Source organism: Grammomys surdaster, unplaced genomic scaffold (assembly GCF_004785775.1).
Source record: "Grammomys surdaster isolate TR1022 unplaced genomic scaffold, NIH_TR_1.0 126086, whole genome shotgun sequence".
In the NCBI taxonomy this organism is placed as follows: Eukaryota; Metazoa; Chordata; class Mammalia; order Rodentia; family Muridae; genus Grammomys; species Grammomys surdaster.
This window is the reverse complement of record NW_021620894.1, coordinates 4,740,374-4,766,530: the sequence shown is the minus strand read 5'-3', so window position 1 is coordinate 4,766,530 and position 26,157 is coordinate 4,740,374. Positions and strand designations below refer to the sequence as shown.

Sequence of the window (26,157 nt, the reverse complement as noted above, 5' to 3'; positions counted from 1 at the left end):
TAGTTTTTAATCCAGAAAAGGGAAAGGCTATTCATTCCAGGCATGTCTGGTTTGTTGAGTAAACTTCTGAAAGCTGATTAACCCTTCCGATCGCTGCCTCTGGGCTACAATCTGGAGATCTCAGGCACACCTCCTAGACCGTCATTTGGAAACCCTACTGGCACTTTGCAATTGTTATCAATTAAAAACCAATTTCACAGGCTGAATAACAAGTAGATCCTCCAGGTAATAGCTGTAAGTGAGTTTATGCTCTGTGAAGACAAGCCAGGCTGAAGTTGGTTAGTGGACGTTGGACTCTTAGCATCGATAAATCAGAGTGTAGGTAATGGCTCTTACTAGACAGAAACTCATGTAACACGGACCATTCCTAGATTCCTCTTTTCAGCATGAGTATGTTTGAAAAGACGTTTAATGGATTCTAAGTGCCCTGGCTTGTAAACACTGAAAGATCCCTGTGGACTCACGTACCCGCTTCTTTGGTCTTTAGGGATGAAAAGACAGATAATGGGTTGCACGTGTTTCAAAATGGTTTGAAGAGATAGGTTCTGGGTATTTCTGAGCATTGCGAAAGAGGGGCCTTCAACTTACTGGGAATTCTAGCAGACACGAGCCATTTTTGTAACCCTTGAACAGTGTGAAGTGAACTGGATCAAACTCTGCGGCTTGCTCGCAACAGCCATCTCTGGTTGGTTTTTCTCCTTCTTTGGGGAGGATGTCTGTTCCCACAGCAGGGGCCACAGGAACTTGTCTAGGTTACAGTATCTCCTTGTCCGTGTTTTCCCTCTCTACTGTTTGACTTACTACCAATGGCCTACCCCTTTCCAAACATGTGAATTAGAAAATCCCAGACACAAATAATCTTTACATTGTAAATGAGTTTTACTATGCCATGTTACTTTAATGGTCCTATGTTATTATTAACCATTTTGGTTTTTTAAATCTTTTATTTTAATTTTATTATTTATTTATTTTTGATACTAACTAATTTATGGATTCCATTTCTGTGATTGAAACATCATAGGAATGTATGTTAGAACACATGTATGTAGTGTTCAGAAGTATCTAAAGTACTAGCTATCCATGCAGTGCCTTCAAGTGTGCTCCCTGTAAATCAAGTGCTTCTTTATGTTACTTGTGAACAACACAGGTTCTGGCTTTCCTTCAGCAGTGAACAGATAAAAAACATCTTCCTGTTTCTTCATGGGAGGACCATTGCACTGTTGGTATGGGTTCATGCAAAGTATTACATACTTGAGCTAATCTTTGAGATTTGGACTTTTTGTGTGCAAATGAAGCTGTTAATTTATAACAGCTTCTCTCGAGCTGGATGTGGTGGTACAGCCTTTAATTCCAGCATTTGGGAGACAGAAAAAAGTTGATCTCTGTAAGTTCAAAGCCAGCCTGGTCTACAGTAAGTTCTCTGGGCAGTCAAGGATACACAGAGAGATCCTGACTCAAACTAACTAAATAAATAAATAAATGAGTAAACAAAAAAAAAACACAGGAAAAGCTGCTTCTCTTTGTCTCACTGGCTTCTTTTTACATCAGCAGTTCTTAGCCTGTGGGCCATGACCCCTCAGATGTCCAAATGACCCTTTTCACAGGGGTCCCATGTCAGATTCCTGCATATTCAATATCTACATTATAATTCATAACAGTAACAAAATTGCAGTTATGTAGTAGCACTGAAGTAATTTTACGGTGGAGGTTACTACAACATGAACTGTATTAAAGGGTCAGTGGTAGGGTGGTTGACAATCGCTGTTTTAGGTGATTGTACTGTACACTGGGTGTGTCAGCTGTTGCTCTTGCCTTTATAGAAGATTTAAATCATTCCTGGTTCCCAGGTTGCTTTCTTTTAGATTCTGGATGAATCTGTTGTGTTCTGTGGGCCTGGAAGTTTCTGCATTTCAAACAGGATAGCGCTATATAGAATTACTTAAAATCATGTCACTTTATAACTTAGAAGAACTCTCAAGATACTAGGCCTCCTGGAAGTTGCTAAGGAAGGTCTGGAACCTTCCTTCCCTCCAGAACACACAGCACCTCTTATCTCGTGGCATCTGTAGGGAGGAGCCTTCTAGGAGAGCATTTGGTAGCAGCACACTGAAGAGGAAGGGCCCACTGTAGGTCCACACTGCCTGCTGCTGTTGTACCACTGTCTGCTTCCTAGTGTCTCCCTGCCAGCTCTTCCTGTGTAAAATGCTCCATTGTTGTGAGAAATCTTTTCTGTGGGTACCTAGGCCTGTCCGCTGACTTATGCCACACTGTAACCTGCCAATGCCAGTTGAGACATTTCCGAATTAATTCTTGGTGACCTTGGCCCTTGTGCAAAGGAGCCATTTGTACAGCAGTGACTTTATCTCTAGTGCTGCCTTCTCATTTCTCCTTCTCGGTGATTCTGGTAGACACGATGCTCTATCAGTGGCTGGAACATGGTGATAGAGAGAACTAATGCTCCCTACTCTTAGTAGCTCCCTGGTGCTCCCCAATCTCTGAGTGTTCCCTACTCTAAGTGGCTCCCTGGTGCTCCCCAATCTCTGAGTGTTCCCTACTCTTAGTAGCTCCCTGGTGCTCCCCAATCTCTGAGTGTTCCCTACTCTTAGTGGCTCCCTGGTGCTCCCCAGTCTCTGAGTGTTCCCTACTCTTAGTAGCTCCCTGGTGCTCCCCAATCTCTGAGTGTTCCCTACTCTTAGTGGCTGTCTCTTTAGCAGCAAAGATATTACTAAGGGAAAAAGACTCGTACCTCAGCTGCTCCCAAAATCCCCGCCTTGACATCTAGTGTAGCACTTTGTCCTGGTAGTTAACGGGGCCTGTGGAAATAAAAGAATGACTTTGTCCTCTTCTTGTTGGCAGCCATCTACCACACCTGTGAGGCCTCCAACTTCCAGTGCCACAATGGCCACTGCATCCCCCAACGATGGGCATGTGATGGTGATGCGGATTGCCAGGATGGCTCTGATGAAGATCCCGTCAGCTGTGGTAAATGCAGATTCCCTGGCCCTTCCGCGGGATCTGTCTTTAAGGGGAGGGGCCGCCAACGAGCGGGGAGGTGAAACCTTGTTCTCCTGTGTTAGTCACACGCACACACACATACACACACACACATACACACACACACACAGAGAGGCACTCACAGTAATAGAACCACATATATAGTGCTTTTCTACTGGATAATATTGCTTTGCCCGACATTCTGAATTTTTAGACTTGGAGTCACTGGAGTCAGCTATCAGTATGTAAGCCCTTACACGCTCTTCTCCTTTCAGATTCCATATACCTGCGTTTCCTGTAGTGAGCGCTTTTATGAAAGACACACATTTATTGTATACTAGTTGTGATCATCTGGTTTATCCGGCTGATCTCTGCTGAGCCTTGAGAGCGAGCGGTCCTCTCTCACTGTGAAGGCAGCACCATGCTCCATGTCCTTAGAAGGCCCATTTTGCCTTTGTGCTATTTTGGGTACCACTTTGCACAGGATGACACTTTGCACATGATGACAGAGGTCCCTATGCCTTCCCATGGTTCCCTTTGCAGCTAGGTTATCTTGAGTGCCGTCTGCCCATCCTGAGCTGCATGTCGTTCCTCGTGGCCTCCCCTGATGTTAGATTTGTTTTCAGGACTTTCTGACTCTTTCCAAGATGGTTTTTACGTAGCAGCATTAAGCCTTTTCCCAAGTCATAGATTCATGGGCCTTTCCTCTATCGGAACGATTGTCTTCGACTAATCTTCTGGGAATAATTGCAACACATTTCCTTACCTTAGAATCCGGTCTCTGTAGAGTGAACCGACCGCAAGGTACTGGGCTCTCAGAAGACTGCACCTGCCCTGGGAACTGCCTTCACTCTAGCAGTGCTCCACAGCTGAGGGCAGAGAGACTTAGAGCCTCAGGAGGCTTTAGTTCTGCTTTCAGTTTCACCAGAAATGGCTGTGAAGCCCCAGGCTCTCAACAGCTCTAAGCAAACATACTCCAAAAGTGCTTTGCCTTAGGATTCCCGAAGAATTAAGGTGCTAAGTGTTTTGTTGAGCATACAGAATCCTGGATTTAATAACTCAGCCATCATGTCCTTGCTTGTCCCCATCTGCTGAAGCTTTTCTCTTTCTTATTGAAATATAATGAATTTTTTCTAGGTATTTTTTTAAATAAGCAATCCACTGATATTCATAGCACTGTCCGCATTTATTTGGTATTAATCAAGAATGAGCCTTAATTCTTGTGCCTGATAAAGAAGCCGAACTAGAGTCTTACATTACAAAACTCCTTTCTTCCTCCCTTCCTTCCTTCCTTCCTTCCTTCCTTCCTTCCTTCCTTCCTCCCTCCCTCCCTCCCTCCCTCCCTCCCTCCCTCCCTCCCTCCCTCTCTCTCTCTCTTTCTTTCTTTCTTTCTTTTTTTATTGGTTATTTTAATAGTACAGTCAGGGAGTTGAAGATAGAAAAAGTATAAGAGTCTAGAGTAAAAGTTGCCACACCTCCACCCACCCTCACCCCCACCCATACCCCCACCCACAGCCCCATCCACACCCATACCCACACCGCTACCCATACCCCCACAACCCCACCCATACCCACAGCCCCACACACCCACACCTATACCCCTACCCATAGCCCCACCCACAGCCCTGCCCATACACACCCCACCCACAGCCCCACCCATACCCACAGCCCCACCCAAAGCCCTGTCTGCATACTTTCTGCCCCACTCTTGTAGGAAAACATACTTTAATGGTTTTACATATTGGTGGGTGTCTTTTTTAAATGTTTAAAAATATTTCTGTGCATATATAACTATGTGCTGTTTATGAAGGTCTCAGTCAGTGATGGGCTCTGTACACAGTGGTCCTATCGATGACACGGGAGACCTGAAGTTTCTGTCGGGTAGCAATTCTGAGCCTCCTAACATCATGGCGGAACGTGTCACTTGTGGGTTTGTGACAGTGTTGGGGTAAATAAGCCTAAAGTGCTGCCAGCGGTGTACACATGTGACACATACCATTGCGTGTTATGTGTGTGGCAGTGATAACGCCTGCGTGCCCTGCTGTTTGTGTGTTTACTATGGGATCTTTATTTTTATCATTCTTGTGGGCCAGCTAGTAGGGCCTGCCACTTTACCTGGTGCCACTGTCACACCTCTCCTGTCTACCTCATCTCTTGAGAGCGTATGAAGTGACTGACCCGCAGATGCCATCTAGGTCTGCCTAACTGAGATGTTCACACAGCAGCAAAACTAACCACTGGCACACTTCTCACCACACAGCTCATAGGTATATGAGGTATAATTATAAATTCAAAGGCACGTATATTCTTTATACCTCTCGTATACACACAGTATGCTGTGAATGGTATTTTTTACCTTGTTATTTTTTTTTTGCATAATTGATATCCTAGATGATCTTTTTTTGTAATAGTCTCCTTCAGAGTCATGTTGCCTTTTGTCAAGCAGTCCCTCCATACAAGGGGCTCGTTCCTGCTACAACATGTTACAATGTAACATTTGTGCTTCCGCTAAGCTCTGCCACGGTTTTGTTCATGCATTATCTTTGAGTTGTGTAAACAGAATGTACATCTGCTGTTGGAACTGCAGGATCAGAGATAGAGATAGAGAGAGAGAGATAATCTGTCAGTTTGTGACTTTGCTAGCCAGTAAGAAACCAACCTGGAGGGGGTGTGGCCTTGCCCTTGGCCAACAAGTGTGAGCGCCTGCCTGATTCTTCACTGTTGTTCTTCTGTGATTGACCTAAATTTCAGAGAAAAAGTGCAACGGATTCCACTGCCCCAACGGCTCGTGCATCCCGTCCAGCAAGCACTGTGACGGGCTGCGGGACTGCCCCGAAGGCTCCGACGAGCAGCATTGTGGTGAGTCCAGCCCTTGCCCTGGTGGTTGCACCAAGCTCTTCTTTGGTATCTGGACCCAGAGTTCTTGACCTAGGGAATGGGTCAGGCAGCAAGACAAGGCCCCGGGGAGAAAGGATGCCCACAGATGACCAGGATGATTGGGGTGTTACAGCACACTTAGATAAACATTGCTATTTGATTGCCATGGGTACCGACAGCCCTGTGGTTCTTTTAACCTGGGCACTTTCCTCTTCCACTTCCCTGGTTTCATTAAAGTTTCTCACTGAATATCACTTGAGGAATATCTTAGGCCCGGCAAGCCCTTTTCTACCCCGTTTCAATCCTTAAAAGATTGTCTATGGTACACATCTGTGGAGAATGCTGGAAATAGCTGGGGGCTTTTAAAAGCCACCGTGTCTGAGAGCTACCCCAGACATTCTGAGTTACTTAGAGTGTGGGTTGGGTGTCGGGGTCTTTCTGGTATTTTGTTTTCATTTTTTATAGCGCTCCACACGATTCCGATGTGCGGTACAGGTTGAGAAGAAATGTGTTAGCACAGGTGTTGTGATCTGGCCTCGGAGCGGGATCCAGCCCATCACTCAAAAGCATGTGTGTTAGCATAGGCATAGGTGACTGGCCTGGGGCCAAATTCGTCCCAGCTCTTCTGAATGAAGTCACACTGAATGCACTGTGTGTTGCATGTATCTGCTCTTATGCTGTCGTGGTGAAACTGAGTAGACAGAAGATATTGTATTCCAGGCTTCTATAAAACAAAGGCCAGCATCTCTCTCTAAAGGCACGGGGCTCTCATGGGTACAACCTCTTAGGTTAGACATGTTTACACACGCGCACACACACAGACACACGCACACACACACAAAGCTGGAGAGAAGGCATATGGATAAGGAATAGGTGACCAAGAATATGCAAGCTATTAAAAGGCATTTATTTCTTATGTCTAGATTCCTTCTTGCTGTGGGTTCCCCTGATGTCCTCTCCACATGCATTTCCAGTGTCTGTTCTCACAGGGACACCTATCCTATTGTGATTTCTCTTATCCCAGTGACCTTTTTAACATGAGTGGCCTGTGGCTTTTGACTTTTCTAAAGGACCCGTCTCCCAATAGAGTTAGTTACATTGGTCTCAGGGTCTCCACAGAGGAGATGGAAACAGGTGTGTGTGTGTGTGATTCAGCCTGTAATGCTCGGTTCTTGTAGAAAAAGATTGCTTACCTCTAGATCAGAGAGTCAGTGTCCTATTAATCATAGTTAAGGTGTGGTCTTTTGTGGGTCAAAACTCAAGCGTGGGTCGCGGGCCGGGGCGCAGTCAGGGTTGCGGCCGTGTGCCGGCTCGCAGACTCCGTCCCAGGAACTGCAGCTCAGTTGCGCAGGGTGGGGCTGATGTAGTCCCTCGAACCGTGGTTACAGCAGAGAGAGAGCCCCGCGGACAGCTTGGCCGGGGAGAGCGTGCCGGCGGGACACGGGGCGGGTCACGCTTGTGTACCATGGTCGTGGCTGAGTCCCCAAGGGGCCTCGAGAAGGTGGTGCACAGACCGCTGTTGTAGAGAGGGAGCTCCGCGGGCCACTAGAGTCCAGAGAGCATAGGGATGCGCGGAGAAGGCCCCCCTCCCCCGCGAGTTTTCCACTTACACAATGAGTCCAGAGTTCTAAGAGACACGTGGAGTTGAAGGCATGTAGATTTATTGACATGGCGATGAGTTTGAATGATGGCGTGCTCTCCCAAAAAATGCCAGAAGGGGTTTCCTTATATTGGAGGGGGGAGGGGTGGTGCCAGGGCCTTTAGGTAATATGTAAATCTTGAGGCAGAGACCTGTTCCCCCGCCCTCTACCTGTGCCTTACGTGACCCACTGCATGTTACATGGAGACCTCGTGTCAGGTCTCTGGGTTCTGGGGGTGTGGCCAAACACCCCAGGATTTCCACAGCCCCACAGTCTTTGTGCCAGGCAGCTCTGGGGTGCAGTTTGGACTTCTCTCTCAGTAGCCTTGCACCCTTGCCAGAAAAAGTACTTGATGCAACCACCCTTATTTCCTTGTTCCATCCGTGTGCAGAGAGAATAAAATCTCTTATCCTGTTGTCTCAGAGGTTTAACAGTGCACTTTATGACAAGTGCTGTCACTCAGGGCCTTGCATAAAAGGTGCTCCACCCCATTGGCTCAGGGCCTTGCATAAAGAGGTGCTCCACCCCAGTGGCTCAGGGCCTTGCATAAAGAGGTGTTCCACCCCAGTGGCTGTCACCATCACTATGCATGGGGTCTTGTCCTTGAGCGTTTGTTCAGGGCTACAGAGCACCCTCGCCAGCCTTAGCCGCTCACAGCCCTTCCTCGCCGCTCTCTTTCAGAGCCCTTCTGCACGCGCTTCATGGACTTCGTGTGTAAGAACCGTCAGCAGTGTCTGTTCCACTCCATGGTGTGTGACGGGATCGTCCAGTGCCGAGACGGCTCTGACGAAGATGCCGCCTTCGCCGGGTGCTGTGAGTGAATGGCTGGGGAAGAATGACACGGAAGTGGGCCATTCCGTGGGGCACCTAAGACTTGGATGCAGGTCATGTCTCAGTGCCTGGGCCTGCAAAAGCAGGATATTCTTGTTCATTTTCTTACAGAATCACTGATGCTTTGCGTCTATTAGTCTGACATGAATGTGATGAGGCTGGGGAGTGACTAGGGCCTTGTCAAGTGTCACCTTACGGGAGAGACCAGCCCACGATTTATATGGAAAGTCCAATCTCTCTGTAGTACAGCCTCACTCCAGTGATCTTCCTGGCATGGATTCCCCACTTTGTATACTTTATTTTGCAGCCAGCTTCTCCTGCTGCAAAATATCCCTAGTTGTTACTTTTGTGCCGCTGTGACCCAATAGCTGGCAGAAACAGCTTTAAAGGGGGAAGGGTTTACTTTGATTCATGGTTCCACAGGGTTTGGTCGGTGGCTGTTTGCCTTCATATACTTGGGCAGAATATTGAAGTTATGGGAGTGTAGAAGGGGAGAATATTTTACCCCGTGACACACGGGAGGCAGAGTGAAAAGGACTTGTGGACCCAGTGCAACCTTCAAAGGCCCAGTCCCAGAGACCTACTTTCCCTAGTTACATCCCACTTCCCAGAGTTCCCATAGCCTCCCAAAATAGTGACAGCAATTAGGGACCAAGTGTTCAACTGTAAGCCTGCGGGGACATTTCATATTCAAAGCACAGAACTAGGTCTGTACATGTCTTAAGCCATCATAGCAAAATGCAGTAGACTGACTGGGTGCCTCAAACAACAGAAACTCTGTTGTCCACTCTGGAGGTATTGGGAGCACTGTCTGGGAGCTACCCTTACCTACTGCTGGGTGCTGTTTCTCTGTCTTCACATGACCTTTCTCCTGTACGAATCTGTGTCTCAACTTCCACCACTGTATGTTTTTATTTAAAGAAACAGAGGCCTGCCACGTTGCCCAGGTTGGCACCAAAAACCTGAGCTTAAGTGACAATCTTTTCCTAAGGACACTAGTCATACAAGATTAGAGCCCACCTTGAGGACTTGATTTTAATGTAAATTTCCTCATTAAAAATGTTATCTCCAAAGCAGGCACAGTATTGGAGCTCAGGGGTTCAGCCCTGTCCATGTCCCTGTGAGTAGATGGAATGGATTAGTGTATGCTCTGCTGAGACTGAGTCTAGCCCTGGTTTCTCAGGGCTCTCTTAGCTCTCAGTGTGGGATCTTAGCTACCAAGCAGCCCGGCTGCTCTGAATTCTCCAGCGTGTAAGTAACCTGGCTTCGACGGTATCTCTCACCCTCTAGCTCAAGTCCCCGAGTTCCACAAGGAGTGCGAAGAGTTGGGCTTCCAGTGTCAGAACGGAGTGTGCATCAGCCTGATTTGGAAGTGCGATGGGATGGATGACTGCGGGGACTACTCTGATGAAGCCAACTGTGGTAAGAAGCCAGAAGACCCGCCTCCCTCAGCCAGCCTTCCGGTTACAGGGATGAGGATGCCGAGTGCGTCTCACTGGAGCCTTTGCCTTCCGCTCCCTCAGCAGCACACGCTGCCACCTCTCAAGTCCTCACAGGAGGAACAGGGCGAAGAGGGAAACTGGCATCCAGTAGGTGCTGGCGGAATGCTCGGTCCACTTCCTTTGCACAGTTGCGGGGGCCGCAGCTCGTGTACGGAAGATAGCGGGCAAGCATAATGGTGTCTTGGTGACTTTTCTTGTGGTAGAATGCACATGAGAGCAATCTTCATTAGGAAGAAGTGTTTATTTTGGCACATAGTGTAAGGGTGCCGCCTGCCACCGCAAGGGAATCGTGACAACAGTGACCCGAGACAGCCACACAATCAGGAAGCCGAGAAAAATGAGCGTGGGTGGACACTCAGTTCAGTCTCTCCTTTGTATCCAGCCCCATGGCTGCAGCCCATGGAACATGCCACCCTGACTAAGCATGGGTCTGTCCTGCTCTCTTAAACAGTTTTGGAGGAGCCCCAGTAGGCATACCCAGAGGTACGTTTCCATGACGATTCTGAGCCCCACTGTATGTTGACAGTGGAGATTAGCGGTCATGATGGTCACACAGTCGTTATCCTTGGGCTGTCTTCACACTTAAGCTATTTCTTTGGTGACGTGTCATAACTAGAACTCAGAGTGACCATTCTCAGGGTACCAGAATAAGTCAGAGAAATAGGAGTTGGGGCCTCAGAGGATGGAGTGCTGTTTCTGCATGCTCTTTGTCCCTCCTCGGATCCATGAAGATGCCATCTGTTCTCTGGGAGAGTCGGACAGGCGCTCTTGGGGTCAAGTGACCCTCGGGGAGATAAACCTGGGCGAAGCCTCACATTCACATGGGTGCAGCGGAAATGACCCGGTGTGTTTGATCTCCACAGAAAACCCCACGGAAGCCCCAAACTGCTCTCGGTACTTTCAGTTCCACTGTGAGAATGGCCACTGCATCCCCAACAGGTGGAAATGTGACAGAGAGAATGACTGTGGGGACTGGTCCGATGAGAAGGACTGTGGAGGTGAGAGCCCCGCCCCGCCTGGCTGCAGACTCCCGCCCTCTTTAGAGGGCCTGGCTTAATCCTTGCTGTTTGGCTGTTTTGAGATGCCGAGTTCTTCTGTGATGTCATCCCTCTGTTTGTTTCTTATTTTGCATGTTTGTACAGGTGCTTGTGGAGGTCAAGGGTCAACCTCCACTGTCGCTTTTCAGTCTCTTTTCACCTCCATTTATGAGACAGTCTCTTACTGGGGACCCAGGGCTCACCAGTTAGGCTAAGCTGACTGACTGGCCAACAAACTCCAGAGATGCCTGTGTGCCTGTCTTCCCCCCACTGGGGTTACAAAAGCATACATCACTATGCTTTGCACTGTGTGTAGGTTCTGGGGGATTGAACGCAGGCCCTCAGCCCCAGGATCCCCACTTTCTGTTTTCTGATCTATGTGATCAGTTTTCACTGTCTCCAAGGCTATCCGTTCCTGATTCTGAAGGGCTTGGTGAGGGTAAGGAGCCCAGAGCCTTGGTTCCCAACATTGAGTGTGCAGCCTCGCCCCCTTCCCCATTTCTCTGGAATATCTTTGAAATGTCAGAGGACCCCATCAGTGCACTTTGCTAAGTTTTCAGGTCCCGTGCACTTTGGGCCCTGGTTTAGAACATGCGGGTCTGTTGCCTTTTGCCTCCTCATGTTGGGTCATTGATGTTTTAGCTAGAGCCACGCTAGGCCTCGGTGAGAATGCTCCAGCCACCTGGGCCTTCCTAGTTGCCTGTCCTCCTGCTTCCTTTGGCAGGAGTCAGGATCCCTTGCAAGAGCAAACACATGCAACTGTTACGTTATTGCAAGAGTTGCAGTTTATTAAATCTGCTAAGCATTATGGGAAGAGCTGCCATCTCTTCAGAAACCCCTACCACCCTCCATATAAATGCTATTTACGTGGGCTGATGTTCAGGGCGGTGTCTGCTCCTGGTCTCCTTCGGCTAGTGCGACCGGGACGTCAGCATAGGTTTGGGACACATTGTCATTGGAGGTCAAGCTTCTGCTAACACTTAGGATCTCCTCGCTTGTTCTTCCTCAGATTCACACGTTTTCCCCTCCCCCACCCCCGGGCCTTCCACATGTCTGCCCAATTACTTCCGCTGCAGTAACGGGGCCTGTGTGATGGGCACCTGGGTGTGTGACGGCTACAGGGACTGTGCCGATGGCTCGGACGAGGAAGCTTGCCCTTCTCTAGGTGAGTCCTGACCCTGGTTTGCTCTGTTGGCATTTTCTCTCATGGAGGGGACTCTGGGAGCATTGTGTACCAAGACCGTGTGACAACCCAAGAGAAGCATCCCAGCTTATAAACTGCTCTGTGTGCTTTCTGCCGGAAAAGTCCTGCTCCTCTGTCTGCCACCCCTGCTTCCCCTGCAGTGGGGAATTACAGTTGGGATGGTAAGGTGGTATTTTGTGTGTGTACAAAACTTAGGGGAGAGGACCCAGTTTTTATGCTTGCTTGCTGGCTGGCATTCCCTCTAAAAGGAGGGTGACCACTGCCATCTAGTGGCTGATCATAGAAACAGCTGAAAGGTCTGTACAACCTGGTGCCTGAGGTCCACCTTTGAGAAGTCACTCATCCTGTAGCCAGGACTGGGGTGAGGGGGCTGTGTCTTTCCCTGAACTGGAAGCAGTTCAAGGCTTGCTTTTGAGAGGAGAATTGACACTTGGTTGGAACGCTTTGCAGGGTCCTTTTTCAGTGCTCACTCTTAGGTCTGCAGAAATCGTCTTCCTCTGTGCACACCCCACCACCACTTCCCTGTTTAAAAAGTCACCAGTGGCTTCTTGCCTGGAAACTCAGAGGAGGCTTTATGTAGGTTTTAGTGGTAGAAGATTCTGTGGCTACTAAACAAATACCTTAACAATTTGGCAGTCATTTTTAACTGGCGGGTTGCTAAGTCATTTTTTAAACTTTGGTTTTAAAAAAATCACTAGTGTATATTTATTGCACAAGATAGTGGGGTTTATTATGATATCTCCACACATGTATACCATGTGTCTTGATCACAGCCACCCATATTATTTCTCGACTTGTCACCTTGCCTTCTCCCAGTGGTCTTGTAGAAGATCAGTTATTTTCTTTAATCCCCCTTGTGTGTATGTCAGAATGTGTGTGTGTGTGTGTGTGTGTGTGTGTGTGTGCTCATGTATGTTCACGTGTGTGGAAGTCAGAGGACAACCACAGCACTGGTCTTTGCATCCCACCTTGTTTGAGACAGCTAGGGTCTCTTGCTGTGTATTGCTGCATATGCCAATCTAGCTGGCCCTCAAGCTTCTGGGGATTCTCTATCTTCATCTCTCACCCTAGGAACCCTGGGATTACAGGTCATCATGCCTGTGAGGCAAGCACACACTGAGCTATTCTCCCAGGCCAGGAGACCAATTTCTAACACTCAGCATTTCCTCTTCCCTCCTCTTCCTTCTCCTCTCCTTACCTCTCCCCAGCCCTCTCTTCTTTTCCCCACCACCCCCTTCTCTTTTTGCTCTTTTGCCTCTCTCTATACCTGTGTTTCTATCCCCTCTCTTCCTTAGTTACTTTTGGAGCGAGGCTCTCAGTATGCATCCCGGGCTAGCCTCGGAGCTTGTTGTAGCACAGCCTGCAGAGACCGTGTTGTGTGGATCCGATGCTGCAGCAGCTGAGAACACAGTAGGAACATCTCAGCTTGCTTGTTCCGGCCATGTTACTGGTTCTTACCTGTCACCCGATACCCCTGCACAGTTGTCTTTGTGAAGCTGTCTACCATTATGTCTCGGTTTTTCTCCTTTCTCTTCTCTCTCATGGTTAATATAGAAAGTTCTCGGAAGAGAAGATGTTGAAGATATATCTAGGGGATGGACATGTTTGAAACTGTTTTTGTCCTCTCTTCAGGTCCAGTTGACATCTGAGCTGAATTTAGAACACGAACTTGTCAGATACTTTTCTTTAGACTTGTAAGGCATCTGCGGTTGTTCTTTGAGTAGCTTTTAGGTCTCTGTGTGACTTTATTTGAAATTTTCTGCTCGCTTATCATATCTTCCGCTTGGCTCTCATGTTCTGACTTTTTTTTTTTATTAGACTGTGCTTCGTCATACATCCTTTTTCCAGCTAGTGTGGAGATCGCATGTTGGGGTTTGAGGGATTTTTCTGGGAACTGTTTAGTTAATGGAACAAATTTCTGTCTCCTGGTGACCTTGTTGTCTGTCACTGTCTATTGATTGGATCTCTCCATGTGTTTTTTTGTTTATTGTTTTTTGTTTTGTTTTTCAAACAAAATCTCAATGTGTAGCCCTGCAATTTGCTGTGGAGACCAAACTGGTCTCACACTTGTAATCCTCCAGCCTCTGTCTTCTGAGTGGCTGGGAACTCAGGCATGAGTCACCACATCTGAGACCCTTATTCTTGACTTTTTTTTTTTAAATCTTTCTTCGATGTAAAGATTTGTGTTTCACTTCCCGCTTTCTGTGATATTTACTTCATGTCACCAGGTCTTCCTCCGAGTGTCTTCGTTTCTGTTATTCCGGATTCAGCTGTTTTTCATTTTTATTATTGTTCCTTTTAGCACTTACACTTGCTCCCATTTGCATGGAGAATATGTATATGTCCCTGAACATACTAAAGACACGTGGCTTTGAGGTTTGCTTTTTTTGTGTGTTTGGTGGTGGGGTATGTATGGGCCGGATGTGTGTGCACAATTTGTGTGCTCCTGCCTGTGGGTGCTCACACAGAGGCCACGGCAGGGTATTGGCATTGAGTATCTTCTTCTATTGCTTTTCGGCTTAATACTTTGAGACAGTCCTTCACTGAGTCTGCTCAGCTTTTTAACAGGGGCGCTGGGTATTCAGAATCAAGTCCTCAAGGCAGTCAGTCACTGAGCCATCTCCTCAGCCTCCTGACATTTGCTTTTTTAATAAAGCTGTATTTCCTCCAGACAACCTTTCTTGGAGGGGTGTGTGTGTGTACGCGTGCATACTCACGTGTGTGTGTGTGTGTGTGTCTGTGCATGAGTGTGCATCTGTATATAGGTGTGTATGCATACTCGTGTGTGTATGAGTGTGTGTGCATCTTGTGTGTCTGTGTATACATGAGTGTATGTGTGCACACTCATGTATCTGTGTATGAGTGTATATGCATGTGTGTGTATGCATGTGTATGTGTAAACCTGTATGTGCACACTCGTGTATCTGTGTGTATGCATGTGTGAGTGTGTGCACACTCGTGTGTCTGTGCATGAGTGTACATCTGTGTATAGGTGTGTATGCATACTTGTGTGTGTATGAGTGTCTATGTAAGCCTGTGTGTACACACTCGTGTATCTGTGTGTATGTGTGTGTGTGTGTGTGTCTGCACACTCGTGTATCTGTGTATGAGTGTGTATGCATGTGTGCATGTGCACATTCGTGTGTATGCACATGCACTTGCGTGCATACATACACACGTTGCATTTTATTTTGTTTTTGAGGCTAAAGATTTTTCTTAGATAATTCTTTATCACTACATGTGTTTCAGGACAGGAACTAAAATGCTTCTAATCGATTCTTAGCACACCACTGAGTGAGCCAGCCTTGTACTTTGTGGCTGGCCTGTTGGCTAGGCAACCCCAGGCCTTGGTAATTTCCTTGTTTACCCTTGAAGCTGGTTACTGTATGTGAGGCGATTCTAGGCCTCCTGCCTACACCGGAAGGCCTCGTGCCAGAGCCGTGAGAAAGTCTCCTGACTTCTCATTGGCTGACCGTCCGTCAGTACCTCTGTTATCAGTAGCATCTTCTTTCTCAGGTATGGCTGCTCAGACAGCCCTTTTATTTTGATCCTTTGCAAACCACACTCAGACAAGGCTTCTGGCCTACTCGGATATAGGCAGTCGTCTACCGGGGCTGGGTCCAGAAGGAGATGGGAGTGAGGAAGCTGCTTTGAAACTTCTGACCCTTTTCTAGACATCTCCCTCACCTGATGATTTCTGAGCCTCTGAGGGACCCTGTGGTACTGGGCTGGTACTGGGCTGCTCAGAGCGCTCTCTTCCAGTAGCTTCCGGTAGGATACAGCCCCTCCGTCCTCCCTGAATCACTTGCCCTGTCTTTATGCTCACCTTCCTTCTTATCCATGCCTGGGTCTTTAAAGAGAATCTCTCAAGCGAGTCTGTGGTGAGGCCCCATAGGAGCATTTTAAGACATTAGCGTCCCATTTGCTTTCTCTGTCCATAGCTGGCAGGTGTGTCTACCCCCCCACCCCACCCCCCAGCACAATGCTCTTACAGGACAGGCAAGCTTCCTCCATACCAAAAAGTAATTTCAAAACAACATTTTCCTAGCAAACTCCACTGCCGCCTCCACTCCCACCCAGCTTGGGCAGTGTGACCGATTTGAGTTCGAGTGCCACCAACCAAAGAAATGTATCCCCAACTGGAAGCGCTGTGACGGCCACCAAGATTGCCAAGACGGCCGGGATGAAGACAACTGCCGTGAGTACCCTCTCACGGCCACTTTGGGCAGCTGGCTCCTGTCTGCCTTGGGGTAACCGTGTTTCCTGTATTGTCTATGAGGGCCTTGGTGAATGGGCAAACGTTACAGTAAATGACAGAGATACCGGATTTAATAAGTTGGCTAAATGTTAAATACCAAGAGTATGCATGTCCCATCAGAAAGATTCTGAATGGAAGAAAAGTATCTTAAATGAGCTTTTTTTTTTTTCTAAACCTATTTAATTCCTAAAGGCACCTATTAGTAAAGCTGAGGTCTTTTGGAAATATACAGTGAGCCTCTCAGGCATTTAGAGTATTCTGTTGGGCAAATCACCTGAGGCACTGTGTTAGAACCTCAGGCTCCATCCCCGGAGTAATTATCCTCAGGGAGAAACAATAAGTCACACAGGGAACCTGAGCTCCGTGGGAGGTGACACCTGTATGATGGCTTTGTTCTGAACTGGCAGCTTCCCACTCCCTGTTCCCCTGACGTTCTTAGAGAAGCTTCATGAAGTAGGTGATGGATGGACAGACACACGGACTGTCCTGCTAACTGATGCTCAGGGGCCAGGGGAGAGAGTGGGCAGCCTGGATGTGGGATCCTAAGTTTGATCCTTGGCATCCAGTCAGCACCTTTGGTGGCTGGCTGCGCAGGAAACTGACCTGGGAAAGGAGAGGGGGGAGTTGGAGTGATGCCACTCTACCTGCTACCATCTTGCGTTTCTGATGGGGGACACTCCTCATGGATAAGAGTTTGACTTATAGAGATCTCCTCATTCATCACTCCTCTGTGTAAAATAAATCATTTTTAATATAATTGGAAGTACTAGATCCGGCCGGTGGCTGCACCTCTTTACCTTTGCTAGTCCCCAGTAGCCACACAGAAACCAAGATTTATTTCAAGCTATACCCCAATAGCAGAACAGTTGAACATCTGCCTTAACCTCCGAGCTAATCTGGCTGTCCTCCAGCCGTGAACCCATGATACTTGCATATTATTGTTGATTTGGCTCTTCGAGCTTCAGATGTTTTTGCCCCCCATGGGGTCCTCTCAGACCCTCTCTTCCTCATGGCAATGTGAATCTCCTTCTCTCTCTCCTTCCTGTGGCTGTAGACATCACACCCTATTCTCTCTTCTGCCCAGCCACTGGGCGATCAACACTTATCAACAAGGCAGAGAGTAAATGGTAAGAATTGTTTACACAAACGTGAGGCAGGGGATTCTTGACCTAAGTGTCACAGTGGTGTGTCTGGACTGAAACAAGATGTGAGGGCAGAGAAATCAGCCTTCGAATAGCACAAGGGTAACCTTTACACAGTGCCTAGAACATTATGTCTACACTTCTGCTTTCAGTTTTTGTCTATTAAAAGAGTCTAAAGAAAAGAAAGGGAAGACTGAGCCCTGAAGTGAACCCTACCAATTGTTGTCATTTCCTGATGGTACTGGTCCCAGCCCTGAGAATCAGTCATAGCAGGATAGCCAGCGTGTCCGTCCATCCTTCACCTCCTCCATGGAGCCTCTCTGGGTCCATCAGGGGAGCAGACAGTGTGACAACTGCCAGTTCAGGACATAACCATTATGTATAGTTATCGGCTGATTCCTCTCATGCAGCCCTTAGCAAGTGTGTGACCCGGAAGGATCAAGTTACTTCTACGTTCTATTTGCATTTGTGAGTTTTTTTTTTTAAAGTATACTTTCTGTCCATTTCAAAATGTCCTCAGCACCTTGGCCAAAACCATGAAAGCATTCACATCATACCTGCAGGTAACACGACGCTAACCAAGTAGCGGAGGGGTCTCTGATAAAAATCACAAAGGCTCAAGGGAAATAGCCCTAAGATTTGGCTTCAGTTAGAAATGTGCTTCATGACCTGACATCAGTGCCCAGAACCCGTGAGAAATGAGAGATCAGAGACCTGTGCTTCTAATCCTGGTAGTGGGGAGTCAGAGGCAGGAGGATCACAGACCAGCCAGTGTGGCCCAGTTGGTGACTCTGAGCCTATGACAGCCTCAGTCTCAAAGGAGGTAGATGGCATTCGTGAGGATGATACTCAGGGTTGTCCTCTGAGATCTTTGCTCGTGTACTCCCATACATGTGCACACACGTGCTTGTGCACACACCTAAAAAGGAGTGCAAATTAACGTATGTGTCATGAGTTTTAATATGCCGTTCACCACTCTCACTTCCTGTACTTATGTTCCTCCAGTATCCAAATCTCGTTGTGAGCTTGGGAGCATCTCCCATTTAGTGAAAGGAAGATTAAGATTCAAGGAGACCAACCTCACCCTTCACCCCTCACCTCTCACCCCTCACTCCTCACCCCTCACCTCTCACCCCTCACACCTCACCCCTCACCCCTCACTCCTCACCTCTTACCCCTCACCCTTCACCCCTCACCTCTCACCCCTTACCCCTCATCCCTCACCCCTCACTCCTCACCTCTCACTCCTCACCCCTCACCCCTCGCCCCTCACTTCTCACCCCTCACCCTTCACCCCACCCCTGGTCAGTAGCACTGGGACCTTACTCTGTGGCCTTGCTGTCATTCCACATTGAATGTTCTTATCAAGGGAGAATACACCAAGCCCAACACAGAGACATTAAATACAGGTTAGTGGAAAATCCTCCATTCGCATGGAATGAAAAAAGCAAACCCCAGGACATTCTGATAGCAGGGCGGGTTTACCTCATACCCACACGCACCAAAACCTCAGTGGGAACGGCTTAGCCGAGAGCGAGCCATGGCATCAGGTGAATGTTAAAAATAATTAACAGGAAATAAAAGAAGCAGTGCCTCCCTCCCGGGTGACTGGAACTCGCTAATTGGCATCCTTTTAAATCACTGTTTTCAACTTGTTCCAAATCTATCTTACTCACAGGGGTGTTGCTTAGTTAAGGGTCTTAAAAATCAAATGTTCTATTACCCATAATTCCTTTGTTCCATCCTTGTGATCGCCTTATCAAAGAGAAAACGTGTTTCCAGCACCCCACGTTCTGTGCTCGGTGTCCGTCAGTCACGTGTCTGTTTAATCAGTTTAAGTGTTAATGGCAGTCTTACTTTGGGGTTTTAAAGCTATTTCTTTTTCCTAAAGTTTGAAGACGTGTTTCACAAAGCCGCCTCAGATCCCCCGTTGCCCTGTTCACTGTAGCCTCTGTGGTTGCTTCGCGTTACCATCCAATGGGAGATTTCTGTGGCAGGAATCTTGTGTTTTTCAAGACCCTTCCCTTAAGAACAGCTTGGCACCTTTCTGTGTCACCCAGCCTTCCACTCAGCACCCCCCCTCCAAAACTTTTGGGATGTCCTTTGCCTTGTCCTCTGCACTCCCCAGAGTGACGTGTTTACAGTTCCTCTCAATGGAGGTTATACTGTGGGGCAAGTCCTCTGCAGTCATGTAGCACGTCACTGTCAGACAGTAGCGCCTGTATCATGCCATGCTCACTGAACGGATGTAGGGGTCCACCTGGGGCTGCTGAGGTGACCGCATCAATGGTTCTCAAACTTCTTTTTAAATCACCTTCCTAGGACACATAGCCCTTGCCCTTCTGCTTCCCAAGGCAAAAGAGTTTCTGCCCGGAATATAATAGATACCTGTAATATCATGCTCTACCTGTAGAAGGGGGATTCTAGTTGTAAAAAAAAAAAAATCTTCATAAGGGTTGCAAGAGAGATGGCTTCATGGGTAAAGCACTTACCACTGCCAAGTATGAGGGTCATAATTTGGGTCCTCTGCACCCACATAAAAGCTGGGCAAGTGTGGAGCCTCATCTATAATGTCAGCATTTAGCAGCTGGAGACAGGGGTCTGGAGGCTCCCTGACTAGCTAGTCTCCACCAATCAGGAGCTCTGGATTCAACTGAGAGATCCCACCGTAAGGAGCAAAGTGAAGAATGATCAGGGAAGATATCGAAGGCCAAGCTAGCCCCTCCACACACATGCACACACACAAACACACACACAGACACACACACACATGCACACACACACACACACACATGCACACACACATGCACACACATACACACACACACATGCACACACACAGACACACACATCCACACACATGCACACACACACAGACACACTCACACATGTCCACACACAGACACACACAGGCACACAGACACACACACACACTTCTTCATAGAGGGTTTCGGCTCTTCCCTTTTCCTTGTGAGTCCATGGATTCTGTACCTGTGCGTTCCAGTGAGCTGGAAGTTTCCAAAACTGACCTTGAACTACTTTTTGCTTGTATTATTCCCAACACAAAATGGCAGTGTCACACCTATTTACATAGATTATACCCTGCTGGGGACTCTAAGTCATCTAGAAATAACTTAAAGTATGTGCCAAGAGGCACAGAGGTTATGTTTCTTTGCCTTCACTATTTAAGCTGATGGTTTCTTGTGAGAGAACTTGGTACCCACAGGGGAACTGGGACCTGTTGCAGAGATACTGGAACCAGTCGTTCCCTACATCAGTTCAGGTTTTCCAAGAACCAAACAGATTTGCTCCTCTATCCTAGACACTCTGGTAAAGACGCCTTGAACCTTCCCTGTGAGAAGCCAGTCATTGAACAGAGTTGTTGCAACAGTCCTTAGCCTCTCCTGCTACGCCCTTCCTCCCTGGCCCATCCTGTATGTTTTACAGTCTGGAAACGTCTCCTAGAATCCTCTATGCCTTCCCTTTGAGCATCTTGACTGCTCATAAGAACACCACCCATTTTCTTCCTGGGCCTCACGTTGTGCTCACTGTGAGCCCAAGGGAAGCTGTAGAGATCAGTGGTTCTCAACCTGTGGGCTGGGACCCCCTGAGGGTGGCATATCAGATTAATAGCAGTAGCAAAATTACAGTTATGAAGTAGCAGTTATAGTTGAGGGTCACCACAACCCGAGGAACTGTATTAAAGGGCAGAAGCACTAGGAAGATTAAGAACCACGGTCCTAGGTAGAAGACAGGATCGCAGGGCTCATTCCAAGGCGGAGACGCTTGGTCCTGGATGTCACATGTAGATTGCAAACTGGGCACACCCTGTTGCAGTACGTTTGGAGCAAGTCCTAGGAATCTCATTTTTAAGAATGTCCTCAGATAACTGTGAGGAAACAAAATTGCAAATGTTCTATTTTTAGATTGTTGTGCTAACTGATGTCTTTGGAGACTCCTGGGGTAGCTGAGTCTCCTTTCCCCAGCATCTGGGTGGCTGTCCCTCAGAAGCTCATGGCTCCTCCACCTTTAAATCCAGCAGCTGCTTTGCATCTCTCTGTCCTTCCGCCCTTGGCATGTCTTTCTGGCAGCAGCTGGGTCTCTGCTTTGAAGGACCTGTGGAGCTAGTTGGGCCCCAGTCAGATAGCAGATCATATAGGCTGCGTATTCTCCATCACGATCCTTCCGGTTGATATAGAACTAGCCAGGCTCTCTCTTACGCAAAAAGCCCCGGGTTTGATCCCCAGGACCGCATAAACCCGGCACATCGCTGTACATGCCTGTAATTGCAGCACCCAGGAGATGGAGCTGGGAGGATCAGAAGTTCAGTCATTCTCGGGGATATACTGAGTTGGAGGCAAGGCTGAAATACTAGAGACTGTCTCAAAACCAAGCATAAGCAAAACCCTTGTCTGTTTGACTCTGAAACTCCTAACCTTCCTGAAGGGAGATGCTAGTTATTCACATGCATGACCACCGCATGGCCAGCACCGTTCTGCTTTTTCCGGAGAATCTTGGAGATCAGTAGTTCAAAGGAGCCAGCCTACTTTCCTTAAATGTGGTGACCCTGGGCCCAGCCACAGCATGCAGCATATTCTTTCCCTCTGGGTTTAAAAGGAGGTTCTCTGTATTTCAGCCACTCACAGCACCTTGACCTGCACGAGCAGAGAGTTCAAGTGTGAGGACAGCGAGGCGTGCATCGTGCTCTCGGAGCGCTGTGATGGCTTCCTGGATTGCTCCGATGAGAGCGACGAGAAGGCCTGCAGCGGTGAGTCACGTCCCACGGGGGTTCTAGCTGGGACCCTTGGAACCCTGGCTCCACTTGAAACTGTGCTCAACCTGGGAGCGCCAGCCGAGGGGAGGTGTGGTCCAATTCTGATGGAGCACGCCAAGCCAGCTCTTCCCTGGCAGTGAAGCCTTGGTGTGTGTTCCCCGCCATCTCTACCCCTGCAGAAGTACACAAGGCCACTGCTCCCACAGAGCCCCATGCTGCAGAAGGGGTTAACTCAGGCCTGTTGTGTAGAGTGCATGGCATTCTTCACCCTGCACTGTCTTCTATTGAGAATGAAGCTTAAAACTGATCAGGCCCAGGGAAGGTAAAACACATAAGGAAATATGGTCGGAAATTTAGGAGCACCTAGGAAAGGGACTGTGGGGAGATACTGTCACATTTTCTGGGGTATCTTCTTGGATAATGATTGTGACCTCTTAACAATTTAGTCTGTAGTGATTCTACCTTAGAGGAGATCCTAGAACCTCAAGGATTTATAAGGTAGAACTTTCTTGGACTTCTCCCTCTCTCTGTGTCTCTGTAGATGAGTTAACTGTATACAAAGTCCAGAATCTCCAGTGGACAGCAGATTTCTCTGGGGATGTGACTTTGACCTGGATGCGGCCCAAAAAAATGCCATCTGCTTCGTGTGTATACACCGTCTACTACAGGTGGGTCCCTTTAGCTGCGGACACGGATGCCCTGTGAGTTCTCCTGGGATGTACACGGAGAAGCTGTTAGCGGATTCATGCTGGTCTGTCACCCCCACATTGCCTCTCTGTGACAGTGTCCTACTTGCTTTGGTCAGGGTGGTTGGAGAGAGCGTGTGGAAGATCCTGGAAACTCACAGCAATAAAACAAGCACTGTGCTAAAAGTCCTGAAGCCGGACACCACGTACCAGGTTAAGGTCCAGGTGCACTGCCTCAACAAGTTACACAACACCAATGACTTTGTGACCCTGAGGACTCCAGAGGGCTGTAAGTATTACAGCTGACTTGTTCTTAGGTATGAACGTGGGATCCTGGAGGTTGAGCCCAGGACCCTGCAGATTTCCGAAGGCACTCTACCACTGAGCTACACCCTAAGACCTCTTTTTTTTTTTTTTTTAAATTTTGAGACAGGGTCTCACTAATTTGTACCTGGCTTCGAACTTGCTCTGCAGCCCGGTCAGGCCTGTCTTTCCATCCCAGGTAGCTAGGATGACAGATGTGCACGGTCCCACCCGTTTCTAATGCAGTTTTAAAGTTCGTGGTGTTTGGGGTATATGAGGAAGAAAGGGTCCATACCTTATATGCTTATATGGAGACCGGAGGCCAACTCTGGGTCTCTCTGTCATGCTCTCCCTCTTCTTATTTGAGACTGTGTCTCTCACTGAATGTGGAGCTCACTGTTTGGGCTAGGCCGGCTGGCTGTGGACACTTGGCCACCATGTCCAGCCTTTACATGGGTGCTGGGGATCTGAACTCAGGTCCCTCAGACTTACTCGGGAAGCACTTTACCCAGCAAGTCATTTTCCCAGCCCCCAGGACCTAATCGCTAGAGCCTGTAGCAGACCTTTCCCTGAGGAGGCTATCGACTGAGCATGTGCGTGTCTGCACGTTAATGTGTGAGGACGCACACCCACTCCTGCTCGTGTGGAAGTGCTACGGCTACGGTTTTCCAGTCCGGTGTGAGGTGTTGGTGCTAACCTTCCTTACCATGGCCCAGAATGTTCTTACCCTTTAGAAGCCGGTTTCAGATGCTTCCCACCATTGTCTCCACCCTCCTTTCGGTATTTCTTGCCTAGTTTCTGCTGCTATTTTCCTCTTCCGGGTACTTCCTGGCACCCGATAGTTTCGGTGCCCTTATCCCTTAAATATGAGGCTTGTCGGCATTCTGTTGCTAAGTTTTAAAAAACAGGTTCTAAGAGGGTTTCCCACCCGCTCCTTCCTTCAGAGTAGACAGAGTATGAGGAACGTGCAAACTCCCCTCTGCTACCTATTTTAAGATATTCAGTTAGTAATTAAGTGTTAATTGAATAAGAATTGTCCCGCTGTGCTGTTTAACACCAGGCCGCCACCTTCCAGCTGTCCACCGACACCCATTTCCTCTCCAGCCCTCTCCCGCCAGCCACTCCACTCTTGCAGGCTTGGGACTCACTAGTGTCTGCACTGTTTGAGATTGCCCTGCAGTCTATATAAGTGAGAACAGCCAGGATTCACCTTCTGGGACTCGGCTTATCTCACTTGATACATAATGGCCTCCAGGGTTATCCGCTGCCACAAATGGCAGGGCGTCATTGTTTACGATCAGATATTACTACACTGTTGGCGATTTATGCTAGCCGCCATTATTGGGTTAAAGGTTATCTCATTTGGATTTGCACCTTCCTAATGATTAGTGATGTTAAACTATTCTTTTCATAATTTACCTGTTGATCCCTATGCCGTTTAATTTTTCCTGAATTCATGTATCAGTTCCAACTGCTTGTTGGGAGAGTCTCTTTTTTTATGTATGTGATCAAGTAATTTGAACATGGCTTCCGGCTCGGCTGTTTTCTAGTGCCAGATGCCCCTCGGAATCTCCAGCTCTCCCTGAACAGTGAGGAGGAAGGTGTGATTCTTGGGCACTGGGCTCCTCCCGTTCACACCCATGGCCTCATCCGTGAGTACATTGTAAGTACTGTCCGGACACTGGCGTGGGTGTCAGAGAGCTTCAGGTCACTAGGATGTGTTTTGGCGCTCTGGAGAATGGCCCCATCTGCCAGGTCGCTGTATGCCTTCTTTTCCCATTGCTGTGATGACATATCCTGGCAAAGCACCTTAAGGGAGAAAAGTTTACTCACTGTTCAAGAATACAGTCTGCAGTGGCAGGGAGTTCAAGGACCTAAGAGCTGAAATAGCCAGCCCCATTGCACCCATGGACGGGAAGCAGCACTGGATGTCTGTGCTCAGCCCAGGAACAGGATGTGCTAGCTACACCTCACTATTCTAATCAGGATAAACACCTGCAGGGATACCCACAGCCTCCTCTCCCAGGGGTGTCTAGAGCCTCCCAAGTTGCCAATTAACGCTAGCCTTCACAGCACCCTACCTCTCCCTTCCTTCCTTCCCGCCTTCCCGTGTGTAAGTCTTTATAAGGTGTTAGACAGGCCGGGCCTCTGATTACCTCTTCCTTATGCTGAAACTTCTTAGGTGGAATACAGCAGGAGTGGATCCAAGATGTGGGCCTCCCAGAGAGCTGCCAGCAACTCTACAGAAATCAAGAACTTACTGCTGAATGCCCTCTACACCATCAGGGTGAGTGTCTACATCCTCTCCAGCCGCTGGTCAGTCCTAAAGCACAGGGAGAGGCCTCCCTTGGTCGACTCCATGCTTATGTTTAGGAAATGAGTCTTAGTGTTCCTCACAATACCTAGTTCAGCATCTTTAAGAGGGAAGTCCAGCTTCCCTCTGAGATAACCAGGAGCCTGCGGTAATCCAGCCCTCCCCCGCTTCTAAGCAGACACTGTTGCCCCTGGGCTCTGTACTTTTGTACGCACCTCGTTTCTTCTGATCATTAGCTACAGGGCGATACGGTGCTAAGTGGCATTTATCAACCAATTTTGTGAGGTTCTTATGAAACACAGTATTAATATATTTAGCAGAAAGGAGATAGGTTTTATGTAAAGGGTATTTACTAAAGCCATAAAGACACACTCCCTGGAGATTCCCTGTACTGACAATTTCTCCAGGACTCCTTTCATGTTGATATACATGTGTCTATGGACATAGAACTTAAATAAAGATCTCACACACACAACATGCATGCACACACACAAACACACACACACACTCACACTCACACACACATACTCATATACACTCACATACTCACACACTCACACAAACACACTCACACACTCATAGACACATACACACA

At 48.0% G+C, this 26,157-nt stretch overlaps 1 protein-coding gene across 1 annotated transcript in view; it reads left to right on the top strand.

Moving 5' to 3' along the window:
* Positions 1-26,157, top strand: part of Sorl1 (sortilin related receptor 1) — a 163,299-nt gene that overhangs the window by 115,068 nt on the left and 22,074 nt on the right. Inside the window, exons 26-37 of the mRNA XM_028755788.1 lie at positions 2,857-2,982; positions 5,746-5,853; positions 8,193-8,324; positions 9,633-9,764; positions 10,708-10,842; positions 11,891-12,046; positions 16,134-16,283; positions 22,122-22,253; positions 22,801-22,927; positions 23,065-23,234; positions 24,799-24,911; positions 25,431-25,535. Of these exons, the coding sequence (XP_028611621.1) occupies positions 2,857-2,982; positions 5,746-5,853; positions 8,193-8,324; positions 9,633-9,764; positions 10,708-10,842; positions 11,891-12,046; positions 16,134-16,283; positions 22,122-22,253; positions 22,801-22,927; positions 23,065-23,234; positions 24,799-24,911; positions 25,431-25,535 (1,586 nt within the window). The remainder of the gene's footprint in view (positions 1-2,856; positions 2,983-5,745; positions 5,854-8,192; positions 8,325-9,632; positions 9,765-10,707; positions 10,843-11,890; positions 12,047-16,133; positions 16,284-22,121; positions 22,254-22,800; positions 22,928-23,064; positions 23,235-24,798; positions 24,912-25,430; positions 25,536-26,157) is intronic.